We start from the raw sequence: 27,433 nt of genomic DNA on the forward strand, positions 1-27,433 counted from the left end.
ACAGGAGGTGTGCACGTGTGCTGGTTGCTTCACTTGGAACAAAGGCTTGCTCTTGACAGCATATTGACAGTTTTTGTCCAGTTTATTTTGAAATTTCTCAGGAAAAGAGTCTTCTACACCCTAATATTGTACCATAGTTTCTTTTTTCTTACCCCATCAGGAGAATTAATTTATTAATGTTCAACCTGTTATCTTCTTCATAATTGCATCACTAAACATCTCCAAACATGCCTTATATTACCACTATCCTTTCAACATCTGAAAACTTTCTGTCCCCCTTTCAAGCTACTTCATAATTGGAAAAACCCCTTCTTTCCTGATGTGTTACTCCCAAGATGTATGCATTCCATTTTAGTGTTTATTTTAGGTATTGTCTTCTTACATAAACCTTGCATATTCATACAACAATCTCTGTTTTATAGTTTAGAGCTATAGTTTCAAGGAAACCTTCCAACTCTGCCCTCCAGTACAACCCCATAGACTGAAATGATAGAAAAGTTAACGTTTAATACTGGTCCCTGGCCAAACACATTACATGTTACCCCACTCTTTTCTGGAAGTTGGGTCACTTAATCCCAGGAAATAAAAAATAACCCTGATAAATTTCATATGGTATGGGCATTGAACCCCAAGGAACTTACAGTGCACGTGAAAAGGCACTAGACAATACCTAACCAATCAGGTAATTATTTTCTGAGCTGGAAGGGAAAAATATCCAAGTTAAATTCAAAACAGGGAAAAAAGAAATTAAAAAAAATGAAAAATCTGTTTGGATCAGTTTCTGGTGCTCCTGCCCTGGGCCTTGGCCTGTCTGACTCCAGGTAAATATGTGCGCAAGAGAGCAGAAGCTCACCACAAACCATGTAAGAACACAGTAACTGATTAATCCCGAGCTGGAAATGGTAGAAGCCAAGGAAAACATTAGTTGGCATTTAAATAACAGAAATATGATTTAGCAAGTCAGTGTAACATGTGCCCTGGACACTGCCAAAACTTTTTCATGCTTTTTGTACTGAAGATTGATGGCTAGATGGTCTCTCTCAGTTTGGAATGCAAATGGAATATATTTGCTCCTAGGCTAGTCCAAGTTAAGAACCAGTTTTTACTAGTAGTTACACTTACTTCTGATTTTTTTTTTCTTTCTTTTTAAGATAATAGAGACATTAAAAAGCAAACAAACATATACTTATTGCTATTTATTTGATGTGTAGCTGGAGTGCTTCCCAAGTTGAGTGGCCAATTCTGCCTTCAGTTGTAACCAAGCAAAATCTGTGGCTTAAGGTTTCAAACTCAAGTCTGATTTCCAGAAATGCTCATGTTGGCTAACAATGATCCTTTTCAAATTTTGCCAGCTGTTAAGTCTGGGCTCATGCACAGTGTAAACACTTCAACATATTCCTAATTGAAACAGGAGGCAATTTTTTTCCATACCATCAAATTTACCATTCTAAGACTATGGTGTCCTATATAACAATATATTTTTTTTTAAAGAAGGAAAGCTTAGTGTTTCTTTTGTGTCTCTGGAAAAAACATTTCTGTAAAAATTTGCCAAGCCAAACTTGCAAGCCAAGATATTTTAACTTGGGGAACAGCTCTGATCAAGTTATTTAAATTCTGTGTTAGTTGTCCCTGAAGCGTAACTTAAGTCCTTCAATGAAAACAAAAAAACCCAACAGTATTAACTATTGTAAGAAGAATAAATTAACAATATTCTACCTTCTCTTAAACCTTCTAGATTTGGTATCTGGCAAATCTTCAAGAAAACTAACATTAGCTAATATGAGGTTGGAAAATTTTAGTCTTTCAAAAATCATGGGCCAAGAAAGGAAAAACATGAGTATTTCTATTACGTCTTTCTCCAGTTTTTCTTTTGCACATGAAATGTTATTAGCTGCTTGCTGGATTAGACTACATGGCCTGTGAGCCTGTTCCCAGCAGCACTGTAAGGACAGATGAGCTGCGTGTGACTCGGGCTGGCAGTGATGGCAGGGACACAACCCCGTGGGCTGCGGTGGCATTCTCCCGCAAGTCTGAGCAGACTTGCTTCGCAACAAAACCACAATCTTCAATTTCTGATCTGCATAGACTACGAAAACAACTAACCAACCAACCTAGCTACTACTAGGGCTAGTTTCCCATGAGAGACTGGTACAGAGCTGAACTCTGTGCTTCTTTTACTTTGTGCCTTTCACAAGCACAGACACTCAGGGCATGAGAGGTCTTAGCACTATTCAGCCCTTATGAGGCTGAAAGGAGTTTATGGTACCTTTTTAGTGAGGTTCTCTAACATGCTGTTATTTTGCATTCCAACAGCAAGTTCTTTGAACTTTTGAGAATGAAATTTCCTTTGGACTACAAAATTAGAGGAAAAGAAAACTCTCTATCTAATATATAGGTGGAAATATAATTATTATAGTTGCAAATATCTGACAGTGCTCAAACCAATCTATGCTTCTGCGTCACCAGTCTACCTTCTTGCTCCCTAGTGGTCAGTACAGGGGGTAAAGGATTTAAAAGTGAACAAAGCTCAGCAGCTGGAGTGTTTTCTGCAGGCCATAAGACTGATGGGAATATTTGTCAGTAAAATGTTGGTGGTCCACTTAATTTCTACATGATCAAAGTCCTTAAATCTGAGCTTTCCTTTAGCAGTGCCAAGCTATGTTTATTTGCAGTTTTGCTCTGTTTATTCTGCTTGAAAGGAGATATTCAGCCTGCTTTGGATCAGCTGATCTGCTGCTGACCTGCTTCAGCTCTGAGTGACAGGTGTTTAGATAAGGACTGATTTGTTCTCTTTGCAGATGCAAAATGTTAGGTCAAAAGAAAGCCCTGACAACTATGAAGTTGTGATGACAGGAGATTGTAAAAGATTCTGTATGAAAAAAGCTAATCAGCTCAACTGTGCTAGCACTTCTCAATAAAATGGCATAAATGATTGCCCATCCAGAGTGGCTGTATTTCAGCAACACATGATATGATCGTACATAAAAAGTTCAATGTTGCTTTCATAAATCCTGTCACATCCTGTGAACAAATAGTTCTGGTTCCCTTCTCTGTGGTGTAGGTGTTGCTACTCCCCAAACTATCTTTCTCCTACTCTCCCATCTCTCATCATTGCCACAGTAGCCTTGCCTAGATCCCTGCAAACCCTCTTATTGTCCAGATCCCTGGTTCTTCAGACCTTCCCTCCTCTTCCTGATGTCCACCTCTCCCTGCTCCAGCCCCTTGCCCACCAGCAGCTCCCCCTCTGCGCCATCCACCAGCCTCACAGCTGCCTCCTCAGGAACCTTCCCCTGGCTTGAGCGGCTGCCAGGATGAAGCCCAGGATGGTGAGCCTGGCTGGCGTCTCTGCTCTGCTGCTCGGCTTTAGCGATGGTTTGTCTTTCTGGTTGGGTGTAGGATGCAGCACACCAGTGAACCAGACTTATCTGACTAGGATGCTCTATAATTACGTGCTATTATTGATGTTGATATTACCTGATGAATTCTCAAAGGCACTCCTCTCTTTCAAATTCCTCCAGGGACTGGGGCTACATGAAATGCCACTATATAATTCTTTGAAAGCCAGTCTTTTAATTGCTTTTCCTGTTAAAATGTGAGTCCATTAGATCCAGCACCAATTACTAGAAAGGTGTGTACATCACTTGTCCTAGGTTTAGCCTGAGTTTTAAAGATTCCAACATCTGGGTAAGAACTGGGCACACAGAACTTGGTTAGTTCTGCATTGTTGTCTTTTGATCTGCGCATGCACAACAAACAACTCAAGAAAACTCAGCTTACTCAGCAAAACAACTCAGCTACCATAGCCCCATGAATTTTATCACATCTGTCACAACATACACCAGCTGTCTTGCTCTCACACCACCTCTCCCAATCCAGTGTGATTTACTAAATCAACATTCAGAACAATGCAGAGGATCTAACCGGAACAAGTTACACCAGGGCTCAGACTGATGTAATGGAAATTAACATATTTATAAGATCAGAGAATGCTATCTTAACCTCCACTCCCATCAAGATTTCTCTCGGATAGCTAAAGTCAATGTTCACTTCACTCAGTATATCATTCTGTCCTCAGAAATGATAGAGTGCTCACGCTTCTAAAACACAAACATACCTGTAAATGCCCTCCACGAGGATGATAATTTTTCTCCATGCTCTGCGGCTTCGAGGCTGCCCATATATTATTGCGTCCCTCAGCAAATTCTCGAGGCTCTGCATATCTATATTTAAAGATAAGAAAAAGGAGGAAGGAAACCATTAACCAAGGTTTTTCTAAAGAACATTTGATTTTCTACTAGGTGCTATTTTTTCCCCATACAGAAAAAGACAACATTAAAAAAATATGTCCAGAAGATAAACTTCCTTTACTAGTAAGCAAAACCCAGTGATTGATTTAATTTCCTTGAATGCAGGGGGGTCTGGAGCACAAGTGTGATGAGAAGCAGCTGAGGGACCTGGGGCTGTTCAGCCTGGAGAAAAGGAGGCTGAGGGGAGACTTTATCACTGTCTGCAACTGCCTGAAAGGAGGTTGTAGTGTGCAGGGTGTTGGCCACTTCTCCCGAGTAGCATATGATAGGATGAGAGGAAATGGCCTCAAGTTGTGCCAGGGAAGGTTCAGATTGGATATTCGGAAAAAATTCTTCATGGAAAAGGTTATCGAGCATTGGAACAGGCTGCCCAGGGAAGTGGCAGAGTCACCATCCCTGGAGGGGTTTAAAAGACATGTAGATGAGGTTCTTAGGGACATGGTTTGGTGCCAGAGTTATGTTATGGTTGAACTCTATGATCTTGAGGGTCTTTTCCAACCAAAATGATTCTATGAAAAGGGAACTGCCAGCAGTTTCTCAGTATGGGCTGCTGATGCTTATGTCTCAAGGCTTCTGAATAGTGAGTTTTTGGTTGCCTTCCAGTATCACCATGGGCTCATGAATAACACGATTGCTTCAGCAAGTTTTGGATTAGGCTGTGTGAAGCACGTCAGGATGGCAGCAAGAGAAATCTGGTCCTTCGCAAAAAAGAAAATGAGCGAAACTTTTCTGATGGGAGAGGGAGAGACAAGTGGATACAAGCACATGGTGTGGATACGCTAATTTGGTCCCAAAATGCTTGACACTGGCAGGACTTTGATATAAGGAGGCCTGGAATAATGTTAGAACCTCAGCTGCTTTCTCAAGGGCTGAGTGTTGGTAATCTAATTCTTGAAGGAAAACTACTAAAGGTTTGAAAGACATGGAAGAAGCAGGAAAAAACATCTAAGGAATAATTGTCGGACCAAATGTGACTCCCAATGCAGAGTTTAACTCTCACCAGCATTCTGGTGTCTCCACATCAATGAACGCCCTTGAAAATGAATTATTTTGGTACTTTTCAGGAATTTGGATTGACGCTTCAACATGGTTTCAAAGAACGTCTTACAGAGCCTCGTAATACCCCAAGGAATATTACAGATCACGTAAAATTGTGGCTTGAGAAAAATCTCCGGCATTTTTTTCATTATATAACCCCACTGTTTCAGCAACACATCTTAATGCAGTTATTTTAACTTTCTAAAATAGTACAAGGCTAATCTGTAAAATTCAGTTGTCCCAAGTGAAGTACATACACCTAGATATATTAAGAATGACCTACAGTTTGGCTTCTACCTGACCGGAACCAGGTTATTTGTGCAGTAACCGTCTATCATGAATAACCTACAACCTGAGAGATAGTCAGGTTACGACCTAAACCCTTCATCCTAACACCTCATCTCTTACTAGTACCATTTACTGATCTCAATGAAAGATAAATTTCTCAGAAATAACGGTGCCACTCTGCACCTTACTATGTAACCTCTTGACCTAGCAAGACCTTGCTATAATTTACAAAGCACAACACGTGCACAATATGTAGCCCCTTATTTCAATGGTGCAACCATCTGCAGAGCTCAGTGAGCTGCAAGATGGAAATGCTATTATGAAATGCAGACGGCACAGTTTCCACTAGATGGCAATCAAGGAAATAAAAGTTCCTTGGTGCTTTAAAAGGGGAATTTATAACCCAGCTGAACATTTGCACAACATGCATGTTTTATAGCAAAGAGCTGCTCACCTTCTCTTTGTTTTGAGAAGATAATATTCAGAAATCCTTTTGAGTTCTGAGCATTAAAGGATTCCCCAGTCACTCAGTTACTCAAAGTAAAATTTGGGCACCTCCTTTTCTTCATTGAATTATTTCTCTAAGAATGTCATCATCATCATCTAAATACTTCTCGACCTTTAAAACCCTCCTCTGAATCAGACAGAGTCTTTCAATTCAGTATTCTGTCTATATGTCAGTCCAGATTTGTTCTAGACTTCAGGAAAGTCAGTTTGCCCAACCCTCTGAGCTAAAAGCATGGCTTGAGCATTCAGTTGTTTTAATATACATCTGCATGACAAGAAAGACAAGAGGACAGAGAGAAGTTAAATGTATATAACTGTATGTATACATGTATGTGAATAGCTCCTCTGTCTGAATAAGCATGGAACATGAGACTGCAGATTGGGAAGAACATCTCCAAAGGACATGTCTGTTTGCAGGATCAGCGCTATCTACTTTGGTTTTGACGTCTCATTTTGGAAAACACGTATGTGTGACTCTTTCTTAGGCCTGTAGCAGTCAATACGTAATTTCTTTAGGTGCAAAAGAATTTTACTGACCTTTTCGTGCTGTGCTTGTAGTGTCTCATTTGGAAAGGGGAAATTGGGAGGAAAAGAAAATCTGTTACCTTTAATCTTCACTCCCAAAGGCTGCTTCTGTTATTCAAAGTGAAGATGCAGCGCTCCCTATGTGCTTATGCTTAGCCTTTCCAGAAAGTAGGATATACTAAATGCCAGGAAAAACAACAGCACAACCCCAGGTGGCTTTTGGATATCAACATTATTTTCTCATTAAATACAGTTAGACTGTGAAACACTGGGACATTGAGATGAGTTGCACAAGTCCATCTTGAATAACCAGTTATGGGGAAAATAACTGTCCTTCGTTTGACCATCACTGGCCCAGGCTTTTCAGCGGTAATGGCTAACAACTGCTCACCAGCCCAGGAGGTGGTGTTCAGAATTTCACTTAATAATTAGTCAAAGTACAACCAAATCTATCTTTGTCTCAGTTTCCACCTTATCCCTACGGCATATTGTCTAGATATGGAGGATAAAGTTTCTTAAGCAGGGACAGTGAATCTCCTAGGTTTTTTAGAATTAAATACAGACTTGCATAATTCTTGCTTGGGATCCTTCAGAGCTATTTCAACAAAAACACCAACACCACAAATTGCCAGTGGGTCGAAGTGAGCCTGGAGCTGGGCGGGCAGCCGTGTGTCACGCTGCCTCCAGTGCAGGTGGGACTGCAGGCTCCTGGAGAGGCCCCTGCCCAATTCCAGGCCCACTCAGTGCCTCCTCAGAGGGAGACACGGCGTCTCCACCCTCGTCCTTACATTGCAACGCTGGGGATGTCATCACCATTCCTCTGCGTGGGCTGGAAATCTCTGCTGTGATGTCAGCTGAATTCTTTTTAATTAAATAAACAGGCTACTACTGCCCTTATCACATCCTTCTTTCCTTTGCCTTGTGCTTGCCACTCTCATTTTCAGTTTCTCCCATTGATTCCTCCTCTCTCGCTCTCACCCTGCTGGTATAACAACTTTCCTCTTCACTGTCCTTCCGTGGGTGACTCAAGTAGCCAGCTCCAATGCTGTCCCTCCTTGCAGACCCCTAAAGCAACAAAGGGAAACCGCTGCGAGTATTTTGTTGGTCTAAACAGCAACCATAGGACTGCAGAAGGTGGTTTTCATTCTAGAGAAAAGTAGTCTTTGGAAAATCCCTGACTGCTGGCACAGCTCTGACCAGCAAAAGCACCTTTAGAGTCATTTCCCTGAAATCACAGCTTTGCGTTATCTTCATTTAGAATGGGGTGGTGGGAGCGGTGATTGCTGCCCCCTCAGTAACAGGCTGAGACTCCCCTCCCTGCCCCTCAACAAATATCTGTCTCTGTGAAAGTAAAGAGCATTCGCTGAGGAGAAACTCCTACTCACATATGGCAAGTCAGACATGGCTTTCTGAAATCAGAGCGGGCAAATGCAGACACAGCATGCTAGGAGCAGGATATTCCAGTCTCCTCTCTGTGGCAGCGTCTCTATGTGTCACAGGGAGATACATGCCAAACTGGACTGGGCTGCAGTCCACCTATCTGCTGCAATAATCTCGTCTCTGATAGGGGCCAGAAGATTCAAGGAAGACAAAACCTTAGTGGGTAATGTGCTTTTCATCCTGGTCTGTAACAGCTATGGACACTGCCCTCCATTCTTAAGTTCAGGGGCCACTTATACCTTTGGAAAACAACAAAAAAAGGAACCATCTTGTACTAAGCCACTGCAAATCCTCTTTTTTGCAACCAAAGAAATTTCTCACTAATTTTTATCTCCCCATTAATCACTTTCATCCCTGCCCTCCTGCTAAGTTTTGTTTGCTTGCTTAAAGACAGGCACTCATAATTTTCCACTTATTTTTTCTCTTCTTTCCTTCTTTTTTGCTAGAGAATGTATTTGCACTGAAAGGTGAGAGCCTTCTGCTGCCTAAAAGTTTGTCCAGCGTTAACTACAACTCCTCCAGGCAGCTGTGCTTCCTCTCTAAGGTGTCCTCATGGCACGTATATCTGAACCCTAAAGCATTAATTTGACTGAGTAGACTGAGAAATGCCAGAATTGGATTAACATAAATTTCCAAGCAGGAAACCTGAACAGCTCACACCTGCATGACACACTTCTGTCATCAACCACCTGATTTGTGAGAACCCCAAAAAACCCTTTACTGCTTTCACAAGACTCTGAAAAGGTGTGTGAGGAGGAGCTAGGAATGTACTGCTGTGATTCCCATTTCAGATGTCGATTTTCATCTAACCAAGGTGCTTGGTTGTGCCTCACAATTGCTTGCCCTTCTTGTAGTATCTCTTGTTCTGATCATGTGAAGTGCCCTTGCAATGAAGAGAACTGGAAATTTTTCTTCCACATGGCCTGATTTTTGTGCTTAGTCCTGGGATTCCCGCAGACCGCTCACGCAATCACCCATCTAAACCTGAAAATGTGACTGCAGCTGAGCTGCTTGATGCTATATGGGAAAAATGTAGTAGAACTAGAAAGAATAAAGAAACCCAAAGCCTTGTACAGCACCTTCTTATACAGGCTGATATGAATAGAATTCACTTGGATGTAGTTAGTCACTAACACACTCATCTGTCCATGGAATGAACAAAGAGAATCTTGCACCTGATACCAGTATAAGACCCAAGACTGCTGCACCTGATACCAACATAAGATCCAGAACTGCTGTGACAGAAAACCTTTGATAAAATCACAAGCCCATTAATGGTTAGCTATTTGGTTTTGCTTTTCAAGTTTTATTGGAAGGGTCAAGGGATTTTGGTTGATATTTAACCAAGATAAAGGTCAGGGGTTCTGAAAAAGTGCTATAAATTATATGATATTAACATAAGATTTTCTTAGATATAAAAAAGAGCAGGTGATAAGTCAGCCTGTCTCTGGGCCAGGAAATAAAAATATTGAGAGTGTAGTTCCCATACAGCTGAATGATCCACATGTGGGTCACTTGGGTAGGGTGGGAGAGGCTCCTTGGAGCCCAGGCCTGGTGAGGGTAACATCAGATGCTTTCTGGCATTAAACTAACCAAGGCCAGGCCTTGTTGGACCGTGCAGCTGGCTGCATTTCAAGTGTAGAAATGCAGGTCTGTTCAAGATTGCTCAATAAATCACTGCCTGGGAAATGGTAACTTGAATGGTGCCCACACCATAGCAGGGGAGACAAAAGGCATGTGCTTTTTATGGTCAGGTCAGAACAACTTTAGCCCACTAAAAACACTACTGCATAAATTTAGGACTGCTCATGTCCTAAAATAAAGGAAAAAATATCCCCTGACACCTATGCCTCAGAGCAAGGACTCCAGGGAGCTGAGCTTTGCTGCCAGCATCCACAAAAACTCACATGTCCCTGGAACAGAAAATGTCCCTTGAAGGCCAAAAACCCTGTGGACTGCTGGTGTGACCCTGGCAGGGCGAAGAGCAGCAACGGTGCTACTGAGAGCCCACAGGAAGGGAATGCCTTGTTCAGTAGTTTTCAGTTATGGGGCTGAAATAGAGTATTCTCCTAAATTTCTCTTACATAGGTGATCTGTAGGTGTGTGCGTGTGCATTTTTCTCAGCTCAGGTCTGTAAATTCCTGTGTGTTTACAAGGAAGGGGTTGTTCACTGGGAGGCAGGATGCAGAGCACATTCCTATGTGCAAATAAAAATGGACTTAGAGGTCTGCAGCTCATTTTTGTTCTATTATTCACAGTAAAGCTTGAAAACCTTCTCATGCACCTATGCAATGTTTTGATGAAAAAGGAGAAATATCCAGATGTCTTTTATTTTACTTAGGAGAAGCACAGAGGTCTAACAATTTCATCTGTTCTAGGGAAACCTACTCAGATTTTTCATGAGAAGTGTAATGCTGAGGACAGCCATGCACTTATTGAAATAGAATTTCATCAACTTTTGCCAGGATAAGAATTATATTATACCTCATTGACGTAATAGGAAGAGATCACTTCTTGGCTAACTAATAAAATAAGCATCATTATTAACTTTTGTGTAATGACACATAGATCCAGTATTATAGATTATATGCCTGAAAATAAAATAACACAGTCTTACGGACTAGAGTAGGCTCTAGAGTAGAGCCTTTGAAAGATGAATGTGCTTCTGTAGCAAGTTTAAAATGGCACGTTTTACTCTTTTTTCTGTCAAATATTTTTTGTCATAGAACAAAGTTTCCTGATGTTTTTATTTTAAAAATAGCTTTTGCATAACAAGGGAAAAAAGGGAGGGGAGAGTGATTTATAGTGCCAAGCTTGTTAGAAAGGGAAGTTACCAGCACACACCTGTGTGCGTTTTTTTGTATAATATTCAGGAAGTAGCTGGTTCAGAAAACGTATCATTGCTTCACTAACTTGTTCCATAATTATTCCTCCCAGTTTTGATAACCATTTATAGTAACTGAGACAAACATTCGCACCTCACCCTTCTCCCAGTGTCTCTTCTACACATGCGCAACCAAGGAAGTCAGAGCCAAAGTAAATACGTTTGAGGCAGTTTTATCAAGTGTATTACACAGCATTTCAGAAGAGGCTGATGTAAGCAATAAGGAGCATGGAAAACATTCTGGTTTCTCAAGCTGCATTCCAATAGCAAAAAGGTAACTTCAAAATATGCTGCCTGATTTGAAGATATTTTGACTCTTCTCCACAGGACGCATGTCTCAGGCACTAGTGGCGGTACCACCTGGCACCTCTTCTGTTGTCTTTAGTGCAAGACGATATTGCGTCAAACACTTTGTGTGTGTACCTTGGCGCAGCTCCGAAAGAGATGAGCCAGCTCTTGCCAGCACACAACTTGGCTCCATACAAACAAGTGAAAACGAAATGTACATTAAGCCCTAATCCTCTTCGGGATAGGACTCTGATTTATTCTTTGTTTCTGCACCTTGCTGGAGAACTGTTCCAATAGCTCATCAAAGGGCCCCAGTCAAGCCTTTGGCACAGTAACATCCTCCAGCTGATGCCCAGGGCTGAGCTCTTTAAAAGGTCATTGATTTCTTTCTATGAAATGACATATATCAACCCCCTGTCCTTGGAAAGAAGAGGCAGGGGGTATTGCATTTTTTTTACTAGAATATAGAGGGGGATTTTAAAAAGTAAGACAAAACACATTACTCCCTAATGCTGAAATTAATGCTTAAAGATCTTCAAGTGGTAACTCAAGGTGCAAAGTTTTACATTCATCCACATGGCCAACACAGCACAAGGAACCTTTCTCTTGCATCAAGCAATATGATATAGATATTGGCTTAATTCTCCTGTTCATAAGCAGGATAATTTGGGCATTTATGTGCACGCCTGTATATATGTTATATATCCACACATCGGCAAGAAGGATAACCTGGGAGAATAAGCAACACAGCTCCGATCTAACAAAACAAACAAGAACCTGCCTAACTGAGAAGATCTCTCCCAACACAAGCCAGAAGTTTTGGTTATGCATGTCCTTAATTAATTTGCTGTACTGATTTGTATTATACGACTTCTCTGACAGATCCACAGAGAACAATGCTGTCTACTTTGCTTTGGGTGAACCTGTGAATCCTACAAAGGCAGATCTGCTGGATTGCTCTTTCCACTCCTATCCTCCCCACACATGCTATTTTCTTCAAAGCAAAAGGGATATATATGCATATCTGCACATGTGATTTTAAAAGCTGTTGGCGCCGTGTAACTCATGGGTATGATTAAGGAAATATTAAAAAGAATGAACTTTCTAACCTTGGAACTAACATACTGAGAGACTCATGGTGGGCTGCGAGAAAGAGCGAGAATAGATGTGTGAACCTGCTTCACATGAAATGCAACTTAGGTTAAGACTCAAGGCTTACAAAATTGGGATGACAAAAGCTGATACTCAAATTCCAAACAGGATTTGTGTAAGTTTCTAGAGTTTCATTTTGAAAATAAGGTAATGTCTCAGAAATGGCATACAACACTGACCTTGACAAATCAGATCTCTAATCCAGAAAGCAGTGAGTTTTTCCAAAGCAACCTGGATGGGCTTCCACTGATGTCTGCTGAGACACTTAAAGGGCCTGTCTCCCTTTTCCAGTGCTGTATTACTGCTTTTTGAACAAGTCGCTATTATTCTAAAGTTCATGAATTATTCACATCAGCTTTAACTTATCATAAGTACAAACAGAGACTGGTTAGGTATCACCTATGACTTATGACTCTATGATTCTCGACAGTGGAATGAAATATTGAGGGATAGTTAGGGACTGAATTCCTTAAAGCAAGAATGACAGCTCAAAGCGATGCCTTCGCTGCTTCCCTAGCAGTTGAGAGTAATCTACACCTCAAACTGGAACGATGTTTGAAATGTTGTGGGAAGTGACCCAAGTCAGCTGGGCTAGGCTGCGTGCAGCACTGGTGGCTGTAGAGGCTGAGAACATTTGGATTTGGGGAGTGAGATGTCATCCTGCGGGATGTGATGCAAACCCTTTTGAATGGGATAAGGCAATGAACAAACTCTGGAAGAGCTGAAACAAGACCGGTACAGCAACCATGCATGTCCAGATTTGTGGAAGTGAACCAAGCTGGGATATGCTACAGGCTAATCTATGAATAATTACTTCTGTAAAAACATTCGGGTTTGGATGGTCTTTAAGTCTCGAATGATCTTCAGAAATTGCTTTTTGCCCAAATTATGAATAGATATTAATTATAACACCACCTCATATAATAATTATAGTGTGCTTTTCACTCCAGTGGATCCTTAGGCCTTTTGCAGCATATGCATAATTCATTTTTGGTCACCTCAGGGCTGAACACAACACTTAATAAGGAGAAGGAACTGTATTAGCTGTTAACAAAGGTGATCAGACCTCTTTTCTCACTCCTCACCACTTCTCTAGTTGCTTAATCTCTGTTGCAATTGCTGCCTGGTGGCAGCAACTGGAATGGAAAGGGGAATTGCACTGGCTTGTCATCAAAGCCAATCACAACGTCTCTGACAACGTCCACAGCAACATTAACTAAATAAAAGTTAAAAAACATGAGTATTTTAGAACATAATTATACAAAGACAATATTAATGTGTGATTCCTATACTAAAATTATACTTCAAAGAATATTTGGGATGATGCTTTGATATAACCACCTACAACTTTGGTATAGCCCCTGGGAATTCAGAGCAATCATTTCAAAGTCATGCCACTTTAACATAACTTCGGTTGCGCTGAATCTGCCAGAAACAGAGGCAGGAAATATAAACTATGTTTTTGTAAGTATGCTTGTACTATTTTAGTTATAGTCACAATAACAGTAAAACCTTTATTTTAGCACACAGTCATTCAGCATGTCAAAAAGACACCAGTGAGATTAAGATTCTGGATTTTGAAATTAAGGCCCAACCTAATGACTCAAATAATGCACAACAGCAATTATAGTATTACACTATCAATTTTTCCCCATCAGAAATCACTCATAATATTGAATAGTTAATCCTTCTGACCAGACAAAAGAATTGTCTAGGAACTGACAGCAAAGTAAGCATTGAAAGGAAGCATTCTTGCCTTTGAGGTATGAACAACTCTGTCTCTAAATATTTCCAACTTCAATACTCACTATTATGCTTGAAGATTCTAATAGTAGCACCTGAAAGCCTCGCACCAAGAACGAGAGAAGTGTGGTTCAACTCATCACTTAAAATGAGGCAGCCCTGTGGAGAAGGAGTACAATAAGCATCTGCATGAACTGGAAGGCTGTTGACATGCATGCATGTGTGTGTCAGCATGCACGCCTGTGCCAGTCTGTGATATAGCATTGCACCAATTAAACTGTAAGTTTTAAACATTAACTGGACTTTCTGCCACTTTTCTGAAGGTGCCAGGATGTACTGCAAGGGCAAGCAGAAACTGTGGGATCAGACTCTCAGGCATTCCTAGGTGGTACAAAGGGGCCAAATATTTCCTGTAACTGGAAAGTAGTGAATAACCCTAGTGGAGATTGACTGCTTTAGACTAAAACTGAGTTATGTTCCTTCCTCTATCTTGTGTTGCAAGGAAAATGCAGTCATCACCCCATATATAAATACTGCACGGCAGTAATGTAAGGAGGAGTAGTACTGAGGCTGGACTGGCATCAGCACTTTGGTCTGCAGATGAGATCAGGACAGATTGATGTCTCATAAATGCCCCTTCCATTAAGATGTGAGTGGAGCCTAGGCACCAGCCAGTCTTTCTTTCATAAATGCATATGCAGTTCATCTGTAGTATATTTTTCATTAATTAACTCAGGTGAAAACTAATTTTCTTTTTAGAAACTAAACCAGAAATGCAGGAGAAATAAAATAACTTTGGATAGCGTATTAACAGGAACCAGGATTCAGAGTTGAAATTCAAGCTGAAACCATTATTTAGCTCTGTTTTCTACCACATGTCTTGTGTTATGGTTTCATTACCAAAAGGGCAATACAAATTGAGTAAATATTTTGGAAACACAGATTATGTCTAGATTGAGAGACACTCACACAAACCTGTTTGAAGACTGCTATGCAGAAGTAACAGTAACAACATAGGCATCCTGACAAGAAAATGCAGCTGCTAGGCTTAACTATAGAGAAAAATTTAGGAATAAATATCCCCGACATAGAACAATTACATAACATATACAATACTATATAATCTTAATATATACTAAATTGTTAAAGTTATATCCTATATAATACATACAGTAATATCTTCATTTGTGCCACTTACATCTAAACATCCCACCTCTGATAGGGGCCTGAGTGTCCACATGAAGCCAACTAAGTGAGGGAAAATTATTTTATATCTAAGTGTGAGACAAGTATCTTATGCTGTTATATATGTCTGCAATTTCATAAATTTACCTTTATTAATTCTCTGTATCTGTTCCCTTTGAAATTGCTGGACAACTTCTCCAGCACCGTTGCAGATTGAAGTTCAGGTTCTGGGCAGCTGAAGCAATTCTCCCTGCCCAACCCTTGTGTACATGTATTTTAGGAATCTCTTGCAAAAGCTGGATTCATCTTCAATAGCGAGTGAAGAAGCGACTTCACCTCTAGGCCGGTGCTTTAGAAGAAATCTTGATCATACACCACACAGCGAGTTCATTCCATCTCCACCAAGAGGGAAATAACTTTTCACACTTGCATGACACACTTCATACTGTTTCACACTTGCATGAACTAAAGAGGAGTCACCCACTTTCCCAGCTAACAGCACAGTGTATCTGCTTGTTATGTCAGTGGTTATGATTGACAGGATGTTGGTTTTTCACGCTTTCTTGTTAGGTATCCTGAACTGGAGATGAAGTCCCTTCAACACCAGATAAGAACCCAACTTTTGTCATACGCTAACAACTTTAGACTTGCATTTGCTGCCAGCTTTCTTTGCAGGGCTGACTGGAGATCTGTTCACCAGGAATGCTAAACACTGTGCTTGTTCTTTTATGAAAGTGTTGTAAGAAATATGCTAATCATCGCCTTTCACCACAGGCAGCTGGGCAATGTCTCTGCAAATAGCCCAAATACTTGATCCCACAACACCTGAGACGTGGGATGCAACATTTCCTTACTTTTTAAAGAGAAGGAACATTGGTAAGAGATCTAAACAACCATATCACTCATCCTTAAAGAGATGTTAGGTATGTGTGATAGCAACACCCAGAGCTAGAAAAAATGATGAAGGAGCATATTTAAGGTCACAAGGTCATCAGCCTTATGAATCACGCATTCCTGATATCAAGCTTCGTTCCTTGATCAAGCCTTTCCACTTAATAAGTGCCCAGAATACTGCAACAGTTGTTAAAACAATTAGTAAACAATTGTCCTATGTGTTCCTTCCTTAAGTACTCACCTTCCCAACAAGGGCTGGAATATTCATCGAGTTAGTTGCAAAGCCCATGCCAAACACCATAGCATCTTCCACACCAAGGAACTTGGCCACAAGTTTCTCTATTTCGACATGTTTGTCTAGGGTACCTGCAGAAATAAGCACAGTGAATATTAAATTTCATCAAACTGTGGCAACTGCTGATACTAAGGACATCAAACATACATAAGAACAGGCTAGAAGTGTGTCATCAAGCCATATGACATTAAGTTCTGAAGAAGGCTTTTCCATTTGTATCTTGTGCATGTGGGATAATGCAAGACAAAGGAAGGATGTGAATGAGCTGTAACTAATGCTAACAAATACCGTTGCCGTTAAGGTAGCAAAGCAGTTGCTTTGTGAAAAAGTTTCCTTTTTCCATAACAGCAACTTTTGACATAGTTTATTCTGAAGAGTAGTTTTTTTTCCACACTGCTCCCCTCTGCTGGTCCCACAATAAGGACAAAAATACCTCCGTTTTATAGGAAATGTGGGACAAACATTCAGGCATTCTTGAGTTCTCTCTAGATGTGAAAGCAAAAACCGAAGACAACAAAATTCTTCCATTTTTTCTTGGGTACCTATGTACAAATTCCTTAATTATGGTTTTATAGGGATAGACATATAAGAGTGTTCTCCAACTTTTTCTACTTTGGAAGGTAAAAGCTCTTCCACTCTCCATAACTGACGATAAATCTCCTCTTTCCTCCTTCTTAATAGTCAAACATAAGGCAACACTAGAGAGCCTGTTTTATCGCACGTTACTTATCTAATATTAGTGTCTCCAAACAAATAGGGTGCTCCAGCTACTCAACAAAGGCAATATCTTTCCCAGCCAACTCGCAATGGAGGATGACAAAATACAAAAGGCAACAAATGACAAAGTGGTGTTAAGAGATTGAGATAACAAATAACTTTGAACAGTAATGAATCATCTCGACTTGCCGGCTCTCTAGTCTTTGGTTGCCTGGCTGTGCATTGCAGGTACCAAAGCAGAAGGAACTCTTAGAGGATGATCTGTGGGGAAGAAAAGAGAATGGCCTGTGGATTCTGACAAAATTTGCCATATGAATAAGGCTGTAAGCAGAGAACAGAAGAAAAAAATATAGGGAAGTGAATGTCTCACCTCACTTGCACTGTACAAACTGATGTCACAATAATATAGGCAAAGTGAATTACAACTGATGGGAATAAGAAACCTTTGTTCACTGGGATGGACAAAGGGCAGATGAATGGAGGAAAGTAGAAAGTTGGCTAGAGTGTCTCAACAAGAATTCTGAGTCAGGAAGACAATCTTACCTTTATCATAAAGGACAGATCATTAAAAAAAATATCAGCTAAAAATGGCAGAAGTACAGATTCATCAACAGCACTAACTCAGCTGGTTGCAGTGAGGTAGTGTTATTTATTTTTTTTCTCATTAAATATCAAAAGTAAGAACGTCATTCACTCAGAATGTGAAAAATATCACACAGACAGGTAACAATCCAAAAGCCAGAGAGATAAGGAGAAAGGATGACGTGGCTTCTGGAAAAACCTGGATTACATGGACAGTAAAGAACAGCAGTGCTGTGATTTTGCACAGAGCCTGCGTGGGTTCTTCGAGACCTGAGCCAGCTCTGGCCGAGCTTCGAGAGTGTCTCTGCATTCATTGTATCACATCAGATGTACATCGAGCTGGGTTGTCTCTACCTCCATGCTCTGATAGATTAGGTGACACGATGCAGAATATTTGGCTTCGCAGAACCTCCAGTAGATGTGAGCTGACTCTGCATAAAGCTCTTTGAGGATGGCTACTTCTTGCATTTGTAGATCCTGAGATACACAAGAGTACATGCTGGCTTTGCCACTGCTCAGTAGCCAAGGAAATACAAAACCACAGTGTTTCAGAGTTGGGCTGCTCACTAGAGATGTTTGAGAGAATCTGTCTCAACTTGTAAGTCCAGTAGGTCTCAGGGTGTATTTCTGTGGTTAGTCCTAAATCTTTTTGCATTTTGGACCCAGTTAGTCTTCAACCCGGTTACAGCACTCATTGACAACCGAGGGTTCCAGCACGGTCAGCTGCCCTAGTGTTACTTGCAGATGTTATTTTGTCGCTTGATGGCTATCAGCACACAAAGAGAAGATGATATCTTAAATGGAAGCTTGAAGCCAACCACAATATGGTCACAGCTTGGATTTAAGGAGGTTTGTGAAAGCATGAGAAACAAGCAGCATGTGCTTTGCAATGCAGGCATTTTAAGGCATGAGAAAATTGTCCCTGACTCTTCCAGAGGTAAATCTAACACTGCTGGGGTGGAGTTAAATTGCTTTTTGGGGTTGCATCATATATTTTCTGTTTTTACAAACAAGAAAAGCCTGACTCACTACAGATTATTCTGTTCAAGCATCTATTAGAGGAACCAGAAAGGAACAGCACATTTTGGATGTATTTTTATTGATTTTTGTGATAGTGAAGAATGAGACATTCTGAAAGCGACCAATTAGTACTTACTATTTATTAATCCTAACAGTGAATGCAGATGATATTGTATATTGATTTCACCTACAAATTCTGGATTACATATTGGAATAAACAGAGGTTGAATTTGCAAAACCGAAACTGACAAGGATTTACAAAATAACCCCTAGTTTTGAATTACTTTAATTATTATGGTAATATTGTAGATGGTAGTTGAGACGGTGTAGAAGGAATACAACACAAATGAGTACCGACAGTGTGAGGTTCATGACAAAAATATACATTGGTTAGAGCTGATAAAGCATACCAGCTTGCATTTTCCCAGGTTTAAAGTAAAAGGGATAGTTATTGAAAAAATTATTTAATCATATCTGAAGATTTCTCCAGTATGGGTCAGCCCTTGGACACCATATGAATGGTACCAATGATATCGCTTCTCTCCACTGGAAGAAACAAGGGGTCAGATATGCTCTGCTCAAATTAGACTTTGCCACCAGTGTTCCCAGCTGGTGACAGGAACCACCCCAATGAGCATAAACAGCACTACCAGACAGATGCTAATTTGATCCAAAGGAACTGCCACTGCCAAAAGCTGCTACGTCTCAAGTTACATTAGAAAGGCAGTAATTATGCTGGTCTTCACTAAACACAACCTTAGCAGTGTCAACTCAGGTTATCATGGCCCTTCAAGTGTCTTGTATTGTGCTGGATTCAGACTAGCATCACAATCTGGTGAATGAAAAGTGATATAGATAGATATATTCTTTATTAATACATTGTATACACAGATACCTTCTATAATTGTTCTATATATAGGCATTAGAATTTTTCCCATACTCTACTCCTCTGATTTTTATGCTGACTACAGCTTAGTTTGACCTAAGAAATGAGGATACAACCAAATAATGTGTGCCATCTTAGTGGGAAAGACTTAAGACAAAAAGGAAAAGAGAAAGCTACCTGCACCTTTAAGAGAAAAAAATGGAATACTTTCTTCTGAAAGTTATTACTCTCTGCTGAACAGTTGGATGCAATAGAGTGCAGAAGGTGTTACTGTGTTTCAAGATTATATAGGTCTTATGGAAAGTAAAATCTAAGATCTTATCTTAAGTGGACTTTCACAATGTTATCCACCTCCACAAATTCCCATGCTTTTCAAAGCAAATCCCCTTCTTTTCAAAATCTGATGACCCAGTTCCCTCCATTAACTTGTCACTGCACTCCGGGGACAGAGAAAACGACATATGCTGTGCTTTGGCAGGTTTTCGTGCGCTTACCCGTCCTTGGCTTGAAAGTCACTGTTAGTCTACCAGATACATGAAGCTTGAAAATACACTTCCCATGATCCCCACAGTTCATTGTTTAGTTTTGACACTTTCCAGTTTGGACAAGGTGGTTTATGCCACTAGTTAATCTGCCCAACGTTCTTTCAGGTTCTTATGTACTAATGACATGTACCAGTTAAACTGCCAATGCTGATGACAGTATCCTCTAATATGATTTTTTGTTTGGAATTCTGAGACCCAAAAAAAGGCAATAAAATACCTGCTTGCTTCATGTCAATCGATAGCTGCAAGACTAAACTGATAGAAGCAACAAGTCATTGAAAGAAAAAGAACAGATTCCACATAGGAATAGCCACTGGGAATCCTACGGATCGCTGAAGTGACTCAGCAAGGTGAATCAGAACTATTGCTCCAGTAAATGACAGTTTGTCAGAGGTATCCTTAGAAGGGCGGGGAACAGAGGAAAACACCTAAACTTCCCTGCAACATTTGAAACGTAAGGTCGCAAACTCATTCTGGTAAAATTTTTGTCAAGAGATTAAAGTTTAATATTACTCAAATACATACAACACTTTGACAAATGCAAGATTTGATGAGTTGTGCAAAGCATACTTTTGCGATGGTGAAAAACCAGGAACAAACTTGACTCTGATCAGAAGTTGGACCAGTTATTTATGAGAGGGTCGGCACAAAAAGGAAAATGATACTAGTAGGAGATGATAAGGAAAATTCCTTTTGTGAATTGTTTCCTAATTTATACCATACCATATCAGAGAGTAGCCAAGATTATGAAATGTATATATATACAATCTAATTCCCATTTATGTGGCTGTATTTCTCCTTAAGCTCCTACTTGGAAACAGTACATTATGGAAACTTTGGTTTTTGTAATTCTTTCTCCTAACTGAAAAATGGACCATTTATCTCTGTGTTTGTACAGTACTGAGTTTAAAATGAGCCCCGGCCCTAATTAAATGTTCGAAGTGGCAGAAAAGAACAAACTGCCAAATAACTATTTTTACCTTCTTGAAATACTGCTAGAAATTCACATTAGGCCTCAAAACCTAATGGAAGGAAGTAAAATGGATGAAGCTACTGTTGTAGTTTAAATGTTGGCATAGGTTTTCAGAGCTGCTTTTTAGAAATCGTTTCACAATCAAAAATAAAAAATCTTCAGAGAAAAAGCCCTACAACAGTGCAAGCTAGGCGTTAAAAGGTAATCTCCTTACCATGCCCTCCAGAATGAATCACCCTGCAAGTGTTCTGTGCAGGCTCCATCTTGTCTTTTGGTCCAAGGCATAATCACAGGAGAAGGATTTCAAAAGGCAGGAATCCTGCTTGGCTGCTTAAATAGCACTAATGATACATTTGCTCCTGTTACTCATGTATATCATCTCCATAAGGAATAATGGGGAGTTAGATAAATAAGAGCATAGGATAGCCCCGTCACCACCCTGGCGCTAAGCCTAGGAGCATTGTTCAGGGCTTGATAACCTGCCTTATATTAGAAAAAAATGCAACATTACTGATTTTATTATCACCAGCAAGTAGGAAACAGTGTTAAATAATCATCTGCATATTTCTCCCTTGATAATTTCAAGTTACATTGCTTAGAAATGACTGACTTTAAACATGCCAGACAAAAGGCTTATGAGCTTGCCTCCAACAGCAGCCAGCTCCTGCTCTAACCATTAAAATACATTGATTTGCATGGGGAAAAAAGGCTTTCACATGCAAGTTGTCATTCTTTTCACTATATAGAGGGAATACATCCTATTTCAAATTAATTTAGATTCCCATTTGTTAGCATTAAGATTAAAAAGAACACTTTTGAGAGGATGCCTGCCATCTGCAAACAACCACTTTCACACATTCACCCGAACTACTGCTCTTTGATGCCCGAAGCATATGTACAACTCTTTCTTGTTGATCTCTTAAGTGCCTTGCCCTAATGTATTTTTAATCTTAGTGTCCTCAGAAACACCGAAAACAGCCAGGTAACTTGCTTCGTTAGTTCCTTATATGCTACCTCTATCATAGACACTGCTCAACATTATAAAAGTACAAATATGTGCAGGTTCCTGATTCAAGTCAAATGTGTACGATGATTTGCTAGTCCACAGGTCCAGTATTAGTGATTGTACAGCAACGGCCAGAGGCATATAAATAATAATATAAATTAATACTAAACAACTAATTACATAAGATAATGGTAAACAACTAGTATTAGATGTACAGTGCCACAAAAAAGACCCTTTGCCCATAATCCTTTTATCTGATAGTGATCTTGTATCAATGTCTGGTGAAGAAAGAAAGCAGGACAAAGACATATATAGTAGTATCCCAGCTTATAACTCATTTCAGCATAAGAATCAGATTCATCCTGAATCAGATACTAATTTTGGGATTTCTAGTAACAATCAATGGTCTCTCCTCTGTATGTGGCCTGTGTCCCCTAGAATGCAAGGGAGTGTAAAGTTTTAGCATCTGATACCTTCTTTGCCATGAGTTCCTTGGGTCTGGCAGGCTCCAGAGTGATGAGCTGCCTCCTGTTTTTAGACAGAAACCTTCTACCAACTCCATACAATACCCTGTAGATCTTGTAGCAGAACGAACAGTGAACAGCCAACCCCGACCACTTTTTTATGCCACACACAATTTTGAAGATTTCTATAATTTCCCCCTTCAGGCTCTTTTTGAGCCAGACAACAGGCATTTCTGACAGCTGCAGACAGTCAGCTCAATAGTTCTTCACCCAGAAGCTGTTTGAGGCCTTTGATGCTTCTCGTTGCCTTTCTCTGACACTTCCCAGTTCTGCTGAATGTTTTTGACCAGAAGTGCATGGAGTACTCAAGTTGACAGCAACCCACAGCTTTATGCAGCAGCATACTGAGGTTCTATGCTTGGCTTTCTGTTCACTTCCTCGTAATTTCTAGTATTTGATTTGCTTTCTGACCACTGACCAAGAAGCTAATGCTCTCACAGAGCATTATAAGCCCAAGACCTTGCTCCTAAGGGATAATAGTTACCTTGGTCTTAAAAAAAAATAAAATATTTTTCTTTCAGATTTAAAGTCCCAAAAAAGCCTCAGGAATGTGTCTTAAATTACACTGTTAGGCTAAGAAAGTGATTTATTATTATTGTTATAATTTTAAAAGAGCATGGAATTGAAAAGAGTGAAAAGCCTTAGCTCATTTCATGCTGGACAAATCTAGGAAGACCAGCACTGTATTTATCAGTTTCCTATGCTTCTGTGCTTCAACAGGGATGTCTGTTTAAATGGCATGTGTATTACTATTTTAAAGAAAGCATGAGCAAGGGTTCATGGTTCTCACTGAAGTTAATTTCTGAACTATGATTACACACAGTCTTAAGTTACTTTTCTTTGAATGTAGAATAACTGCTTTATATTCAGCAAGGTTTAGCTTCACTAAGTTGGCTTAATTAAACTGAGTCTTGTAAATATATGAACAACCATGTTAAAACATCTAGATTAACTTATTCTGAGAGGAAACTACCTGCAACAACATTCTGATATGACAGCATTTTATACCCACTCTGCTGCACAGTTATAAGAGGAGGAGTTGAGGCAGAAGACTACAAAGGACAGTTTTAATGTCATGTATTCTTTCAAACACCAGTTGTACTAACTTCGTTTCTTCTTTGTTTTCCCCTCTGAAATCTTCTCAAAATACTGGCATGATCTTTCTCAAAACCAGAGACTAATCAATGATTTGAGAGAGATCTTGGTAAAACCTCAACCATGTCAGACACTTGAATGCACATAAGCAAAAGAGTACTTTCAAAATCAATTAGCTTGAAATTATAAATGTTTTCAAGTGCTGTCTTGCCTTAGGACCCCATAGGTAACGTATAGCCTTGGTTCCTATAGCTCACTGCATTTTTACTTCAAACCACTTTAGCTCAGCCAGGCAATAACAAAATAAACTTTTGAAATGTCATCTGCCCAGGAATAAAACAATTCTGTTCTGTTTTTCTAAGATGAAGATGGCAAATGATAATTTTAAAAGGTAAGACCTTACTTGCAGACCCTTCCCTACCTCTCTCTTGAAAGTATAGGTGTATATATATTTGACTCAGATAGAATTTTTCAGATTTGCCCAACTGTGAAACAGAATAGAACTGAACCAGCACAAGCGGGGACAGGGAAAAGAAAATAAGGTATTCCACACTACTGATAAGAAGCTATTTTCCTTAGGTTGTTTATACAGATCTTGGCAGCATTCAGGCTTTAACAGAGCCAGGGCCAATGAAGCAACCAGGACTGCTCTGTGGAGCAACATCTCTCTCCCCGGAGCACACAAGCACAGGCTCTCTGTTATAATAGCTGCCCAAGACAAAATGCTCTGACTGCTCATCTACGCCTAAGCCAGGTCTTAACATCCTACTTCCCTGTTTTAATAAGTCTTGATGTCCAAGCTGCCCTCTGAAATTCCCTCCCTAAAAGACTGGCATTGACAAGACTTAGAAACATAGAATCATTTTGGTTCAAAAAGACATTTAAGATCATTGAGTCCAACTGTTCAGCCAGCACTGCCAGGTCCAGCTCCAAACCATGATCCTAAGAACCTCATCTACACCTCTTGACGTATACAATGTTCTTTATTTGTAGCCCATTCTTGCATTGTGAAGTCTGAATGAAGTACCTGGGACTATTTGTTGTGAAAGCAATTAGAATGAATCTAAACCCGAGTACCGCACAGGAGTTCAGATGAAAAGAAAGCCCTAGAAATCTCTATACCTTGGTTCTCAAAACAGACTAGATTAAGGTAACTAGTAAGATTTTTAAGATTTGAAGACAGAATCAGTCTTTTCATAAGGTGCTTTTTGGAGAGTAAGTCAAAGTTATGTAAGTCTTCCATAAAAAGAATTCTGCAAAAGATAAAGAATGTGAAACACCAGGCATATTCTTTGATATACTCAAAACAACTTGAAATGCCCTCTGACAAAACAGAATCTAAGAGAAAAAGAAAGAGAGAAGTGTTCCTTCAGTACCTTAGATGACTAGTAATGGTGACCACTTTCAAGCATGCAATTCAGGTTAAACAATATATTGCAGTCACCAGATGGGTCACCTACAAAAGGAAAGTAGGGTCAATCTGTAAACCCCCTCTTAGTGGTGTCGCTGACGCATTTATTATTGGCAAATCAAACCATGAGGACAAGATAAAAAAGCAGGTGGCAGGGTTTGGATTATTTTTTATCTGAAAATGAGACTTTAAATTAAAACCACCAAATGAAATATTTTTCCCCACAAGATTTCTAGAGGAAAGGAGTTTGCTTTAAGAGATGCAAGATGAAAAATTTTCAGGTTCCTAGATTAGGGGGGAAAAAAACCCCAAAACTCTATACAAGTCTTCTCCATTCTGAGAAGCCTACCTTTATTTTTTGTCTTTTGATATCTCCCAAGAAAGATAAAGCCTGAAGAGAAACCTCCCCTTGCATTCCTGTGGTTCGGAATTGTTTCATCTGAAATGCAGGCTGATTGCACCATTAGGAATGCAAGGCATTGTGTGAAAATACACAACTGAAGATAACACTACATGCAGCCTGCAAACCAAAAAAGGCCAACAAATCATAAAAGACATTAACCAAAACACTCAGATGGAGCCTTAAATTTGTTCCTTAAAGGCACAATAGAAATTTCTATGCTATGCCCATTAATGTCTCATAAAACATTACAATATATTCTTAGAACATGGGATTAAAAGAAAAAATTATGTAAAAGCTCATTTTACTAATCAGAACACTCCGTATGTGGTAACTGATATAAATCCGTGATGCAATTAAATTTGTCCTAAGTAAGTTCTTCAAGTCTCAATGTTTATTTTACTGCTTTTAAAAAATAAGCCTCTTACTTCCACCATTACAAATTCCAGGCTACATTTGGTTTTGTTTTTCCAAAAATCGATAACATTTTTCCTTTAAAACAAAATCCTTACATGATACTGAATAAAACACAGCATCACTTTTAATAGTGAAACAAGTATTAATAATTGTTGATGTAACTAAAATTCTCTAAGTATCCAGTTCCTTCAAGATATCTGTAAGAAAAAGCATTTAGTTACAGAAACTTTGGTGGCCATCCAGCTGTTTACTCACCCATTTCCTGCCTGGTACTGCAGACTCCTGTCCCGTATTTTTGTAACTCTATGGTCACAGTTTTCAAAGCATTAACATCCGTTTCTGCAAAGCCGAGGTAGTTATAAGAACCCATATTGATTACATTCTTGATAGTCCTTCCTGTAAACCTATAATTAAAGGAAATTGTAAAAGAATAGTGCAATTTTCCCTCCAACTCCAAACAAAAAGAAAAGAAAAAATTCTCCCCCCAATTTTCGTTCCACTGTCAAATTCTTATTTGGGAATTCACAATCCTCATACTTTAGTGTCCTAAAAGTCTTTCCAGACTTTCTATTTGCCTGACTAAATACTGCATCCTGCTCAGAATGTCTTCCAGATCCCAAGCTGCAGATGGCAATATAGTGGTATTAGGTGAAACGGTGATTTTATGAATGGAAATAAACAAATCTGGGACTTCATACAGGGAATAACTTATAGACACTATTTTTTCAAGTGAATTGTCAACAGCTTCCATAAAGTCATGAGTGTTCATACGCACACAGAAATTAAAGATGAGGAAAACGGGGTGGGAAACAGTATGATAGATTCTGAAAGAGCTGAAATAAAGACCTGCACATTGTCTATTCCCATATCTATTTAACTCAGCAATAGCTGCAATACACTGTAATCTTCAAGCTGCAAACTGCTTAAAACTCACTGCCAAAGACTCACTATGTAAGCAAAATCTGCATTTATGCAATGCAAGAAATTACGGTCTTAATCCTAATCAAGGGATACAACAAATTTCATTGTAATATCATGACTAAAGGTCTGTTATTACAAATGAAGCATAAGCAGTCTTCCTTGTGCTGACATAGTCAAACAACACCCATTTGTGATAGAGTTCAGTCTCTTCCATACTGCATTTCCAAACAATGTGCAGAAGAAAGGGGACAGATGGCCTGCACAGTACTGATTTCAGAAAAAAATATGCTTATATCAGTCAAGGATCTAGGTATGAGGGGCTAGATGCATCTTTCTGTGCTTTGCAGATGTATCAGGAGTATTGTTGAGAAGCTGAGAGCTGCAGATTGT

General features: G+C 39.7%; 1 protein-coding gene across 1 annotated transcript in view; it reads right to left on the minus strand.

Moving 5' to 3' along the window:
* The window catches only part of SPTLC3 (serine palmitoyltransferase long chain base subunit 3), a gene marked incomplete at both ends in the record, with an annotated part of 78,297 nt that overhangs the window by 21,634 nt on the left and 29,230 nt on the right, over positions 1-27,433 (minus strand). The window contains 4 exons of the mRNA XM_080342929.1: positions 4,115-4,220; positions 14,238-14,331; positions 16,493-16,617; positions 26,378-26,526. Of these exons, the coding sequence (XP_080199055.1) occupies positions 4,115-4,220; positions 14,238-14,331; positions 16,493-16,617; positions 26,378-26,526 (474 nt within the window). The remainder of the gene's footprint in view (positions 1-4,114; positions 4,221-14,237; positions 14,332-16,492; positions 16,618-26,377; positions 26,527-27,433) is intronic.

The sequence above is a fragment of the Nesoenas mayeri genome (genome assembly GCF_963082525.1).
Source record: "Nesoenas mayeri genome assembly, chromosome: 3".
Lineage (NCBI taxonomy): Eukaryota > Metazoa > Chordata > Aves > Columbiformes > Columbidae > Nesoenas > Nesoenas mayeri.